Source organism: Penaeus chinensis, chromosome 21 (genome assembly GCF_019202785.1).
Source record: "Penaeus chinensis breed Huanghai No. 1 chromosome 21, ASM1920278v2, whole genome shotgun sequence".
Lineage (NCBI taxonomy): Eukaryota > Metazoa > Arthropoda > Malacostraca > Decapoda > Penaeidae > Penaeus > Penaeus chinensis.
The window spans coordinates 2,410,960-2,415,457 of NC_061839.1; the positions used below are offsets into that span (position 1 = coordinate 2,410,960).

Sequence of the window (4,498 nt, forward strand, 5' to 3'; positions counted from 1 at the left end):
GACAGGAGAAAAGCCGCAGTTCAGGTTGAAATTAGGCAGCAGCTTTATTAAGGAGGATTCCACCAGAATGCGGGCGTGGACATCAGCGAAAGGAGAGCCAAGGCGCACCGCTGACCAGTCCATCTGATGGCCTGTCTCCCACTGATAGCAAAAGAGGGCGTTGTTGTAGTGTCCCTTGGATGCAGCATACTTATGTTGAGACAGACGCTTAGTGAGACTGGCGCCCGTCTCGCCAAATTATTGTTTATCACAGGAGGTACAAGGAACAACATAGGTGCCCACCTTTGAGGAACAGGGAGGACTGGTGTGGACCAGATTGCGACGGAGAGTGTTCACCTGGTGTAAGATCAGCCTGCAGTTGAGAGAGTGAAGAAGGTAACAGAAGAGTAGATCTCCTCAGTGTAGGGCAGGCTGAGGACGGGCAGGTGAGGAGTCTCTTTAGGAGAGGAGTCGTGGCAGAAGGTATGCCGTGCCCTGGCATACCTCGAGGAAATGACGAGGGTAGCCCAGTTTGAAGAACGAACTACGCAGGAAGTCAATCTCTCCATCCATGTACTGGGGGTTACAGATGCGGAGAGCGCGGAGGAACAGCGAAGTGGCAACACCTCTCTTGACATGGAGAGGATGGTATGAGAAGAAGTGTATATACATACCACTCTGCACAGGCTTTCTGTATATGGGGAAGGAGAAATGGTCAGCAGAGCGATGTACTAGGGTGTCCAAGAAGGGGAGTTTGTTGTCAACCTCCCATTCCACCTTGAAACGGATGGAAGGAGAGAGTTCAGCTGGGTCAGGAAGTCCGAGAACAGGGCAGGGTCATGAGGCCAGAGAGCAAAGACGTCGTCAGCATATTTCATCCAAAGCGACGGACGAAGGGAGAAGCTTAGACTCAAAGAATTTCATAAACAGGATAGCCAAGACCGGAGAGAGGGGAGAGCCCATGGCAACACCGAAGGTCTGTGAGTTGAAGCGACCCTTAAAGGGAAAGGAATTCGATTCCACACACAGACGAATCAGCTGGAGGAAGACGTCGGTGGGCAGAGGGAGACGAGGATCCTCTGTGGGAAGCTTTCTCTGGAGGAAGGCGAGGACGTTATCAAGCGGGACCTTGGTGAACAGGGAGTCAACATCCAAGCTCATCATGGTTGCCGGCGGGACTCCACGGACACGGGAGAAGAAGACCTGAGAGTCGCAGAGGTGAGCAGAAGAGAAGGTGCCGAGAAGGGGAGTGAGAGACTTCGCCAGCCAAGCCGCAAGAGGGTGCGTCACAGATCCCCGGAAAGAGATGATGGGGCGCAGAGGCACGGCCGGCTTATGGGTTTTAGGAAGCCCATAGAAGTAAGGGAGTCGAAGGTTGATGACCTTGAACCTCTGGTAGAAATTCGCCTCCGGAAAACAAGATGAATCGGCCAAAGGATGAAATAATGTCGGTGAGGGGGTGAGGGCAGAGAGCAAAGGAGAGACCGAAGCCAAGGAGTTGTTGCTTGTGGGCGGTCAAATACAGCGAAGATAGGTTGGTGACAGCGTCAGCGAAGGAGAATATATATATATATATATATATATATATATATATGAACACACACACACACACGCACACACACACACACACACACACACACACACACACACACACACACACACACACACACACACACACACACACACACACACACACACACACACACACACACACACACACACACACACACACACACACACACACACACACACACACACACACACTGAATCTATATCTATATCTATTTACATCTATTTATTTACCTATTTATCACTTTATCTATCTGTCTATATACCTACCTACCTATATATATATATATATATATATAAATATATATATATATATATATATTTAGAGAGAGAGAGAGAGAGAGAGAGAGAGAGAGAGAGAGAGAGAGAGAGAGAGAGAGAGAGAGAGAGAGAGAGAGAGAGAGAGAGAGAGAGAGTCTTTTCCTGGATTTGCCGTCTTGCGCTCTGTTTCCAATATTGGTTCCCGAACTTCGTAGTTTCGTCCCGCGATCGTGTCATTGGTCTGGCCCTTGACTTTTATGTGACAGTCCTCTCTCACTCTGTTGTTTTCTTCGTCTACTTGTCGTTTTGCCTCCAACATATGTGACCTGCTCATTGCCAATTCTTTTTAGTGTTCCTAATTCTATTATCTGATCCATTTGTCCTCATATTATCCCTCTGGCTAATTCCCAGCATCAGTCTTGGCCTTCCTCTGAGGCACTTACTAATTTTATCTCCTGTATTTTAATCGTAGTCCATGTTTCTGACGCACGAGTCGCGAATAAGGAGGACCTTTTCTCTTTACACAGTGACGAGGAACCTCTTGCTATGCAGCTGTGTCTACCGAAGACACTCTAGCCTATTTAATTCAGAAAAAAGTATATGTTCATTTGTTTTAATTTTTTTCCTACTTTCATCCTTGCAGGGTGACAATGCTTGAATATGAAGAATATATTTATGACATATTAGAGGGTGACAACGTATACTTTCTAAATACGACACGTCATCCTTGCAGCAGAGGCTATCTGCCTAGGAATTTCACGGTAGGCCGACTTACTTTCGTATTTTTCATTGCTAGTGTTTATTTTATTTCAATTTACATTACCAGATATTAAAATGTTCCCACTTATGTTCAATCGATAAAAAAAATATGAATCATAATTAATAACGTAGGAACATTATCTGACGCTTTTGTATTATGCCTTCTGTAGAAATAAATGTAAAACGAGTTTATAAAACATAATCCGACACCTTTGACTTATCGTTTGTTATCCACATCATTGTCGTCATGCCCTCGGATATGAAACTGCCCTATTCGATGTTCTGATGTATGTAAATTGTGTAATCCCGTCGATGCATATATTTCACATGTAGATATTTTGAAATGTCTTGCGTTATGAAGTAATTCATTCTCTTTTTTATATATATATACATATATACATATATATATATATATATATATATATATATATATAGTATCTGTTTTTCGGTTCGCGTTTCTGGTTAGTATTTGCTTGTTTATGTCGCCAGTTTTCCCAGTGGTTACAACAATTTAACGAATAAAATCATCTCATATACAGCGCTCCTCAACGACAGGAACACTGAAATAAATAATAAAGTATAACCTTAGCAAATGCTACATTAATTTCAACGCTGACAAATACAGTATACTAAAAAAAAGAAAATAAAAAAAAGGCAAATTTAGTAACAGTGACGTAGTTGTAATAATTTAAATTAGTAACTTCTTCACACTCCATTATATATAACAGGATTATAATGTGTATTGTTAAACATGATTCTACAGTATATTTGTAGAAGACGAATTATGATGCAAGTTAAAGTTACAGTTTCATAGTTTTATAAGATTTAGTATTTGTAAGTTGTTATTCATGACATTAAGAAATTGTGTGTTATCATGCGACCTAAAATCAAACGCTGTTTCAGGATGGACCGGTCGTTATTTTCATTACCATGGAAAGCAATGAACAGCACGGAACCTGGACGAAGATTGCCGGTGTGAGTATCTCGCCAGTCCTGTCCAATACCAGTTTCAAAGAATAACTCAACGATAGCTCTTGTATGATGATTACTTGTTTGCAGATTGTGCTATAATTTCCACTCTGTCTCCTATTTCAGTGCCTCGGGATTTGGCATTTGGACACTCGCTCGCATCACAGAGGCCTCTTCCGTCTCTCGTACTATGAAACAGAACTTTTTATTATAGGTTACCCTTTCAGTGACTATAGGTATGCCGAAATCCTTCCCTTTTTATATGAATGGCAAACTAATTTAAACAATGAATTAAGGATGAATCTCATCTCGGAAACGAATTGGCAAGATTTTCCATGAATTCCTGTTGTAGAAGCTAACTTTAAATAGTATATTTATAGTATATGACTGATTCATTTTAGCAAAAGCAAAAAGGCAGTACTTACATACATTCTGATTATTACATGGAAAGTCTCAATTGACGCAAAGTATATGCACACAGTTACCTGAAGCCAGGGTGGATACGTGTCATGCAGGAAGCGGACGAAAAAGAAGAAAACCTAGTAATGGAGAGGACTCTGGACAATCGCCTGTGGTTCCGGCGACCCGAACTGGAGCTGTTTTCGCCCTTCCTTCTGCTGCAGCGGAGCACGCCGGAGCCTGCTATGGGATGAACTGACGGCCCGATCGTAATGGATACAAGCTATTTCGTCACGCTTGCGTTTTCTATATCTGGTATTATCCGTTTTTCGTTTCTCGATATAACAAGCAAACACATAGATTTTGCTGATGCATTTGAATGTAAAATCATAAAACATATAACTCTTTTAGATAATTGGATATTTATTCTAAAGTGTAGTAAAATTGTGAATTGAAAAGGTGTTTAACTACTATTAGGGTTATGAAAATAAATTAAGCGTATCTGAAACTACCTTCATATTTTACTTTCCACTTGGCAATCACAGAAAAACTGTAATAAAAG

The 4,498-nt window shown here is 41.8% G+C and overlaps 1 protein-coding gene across 1 annotated transcript in view; it reads left to right on the forward strand.

Moving 5' to 3' along the window:
• LOC125036299 (protein O-linked-mannose beta-1,2-N-acetylglucosaminyltransferase 1-like) overlaps positions 1-4,190 on the forward strand; it is a 13,804-nt gene extending 9,614 nt beyond the window's left edge. The window contains exons 12-15 of the mRNA XM_047628769.1: positions 2,453-2,570; positions 3,472-3,543; positions 3,664-3,773; positions 4,019-4,190. Of these exons, the coding sequence (XP_047484725.1) occupies positions 2,453-2,570; positions 3,472-3,543; positions 3,664-3,773; positions 4,019-4,190 (472 nt within the window). The remainder of the gene's footprint in view (positions 1-2,452; positions 2,571-3,471; positions 3,544-3,663; positions 3,774-4,018) is intronic.
• Positions 4,191-4,498: the final 308 nt, after the last annotated feature.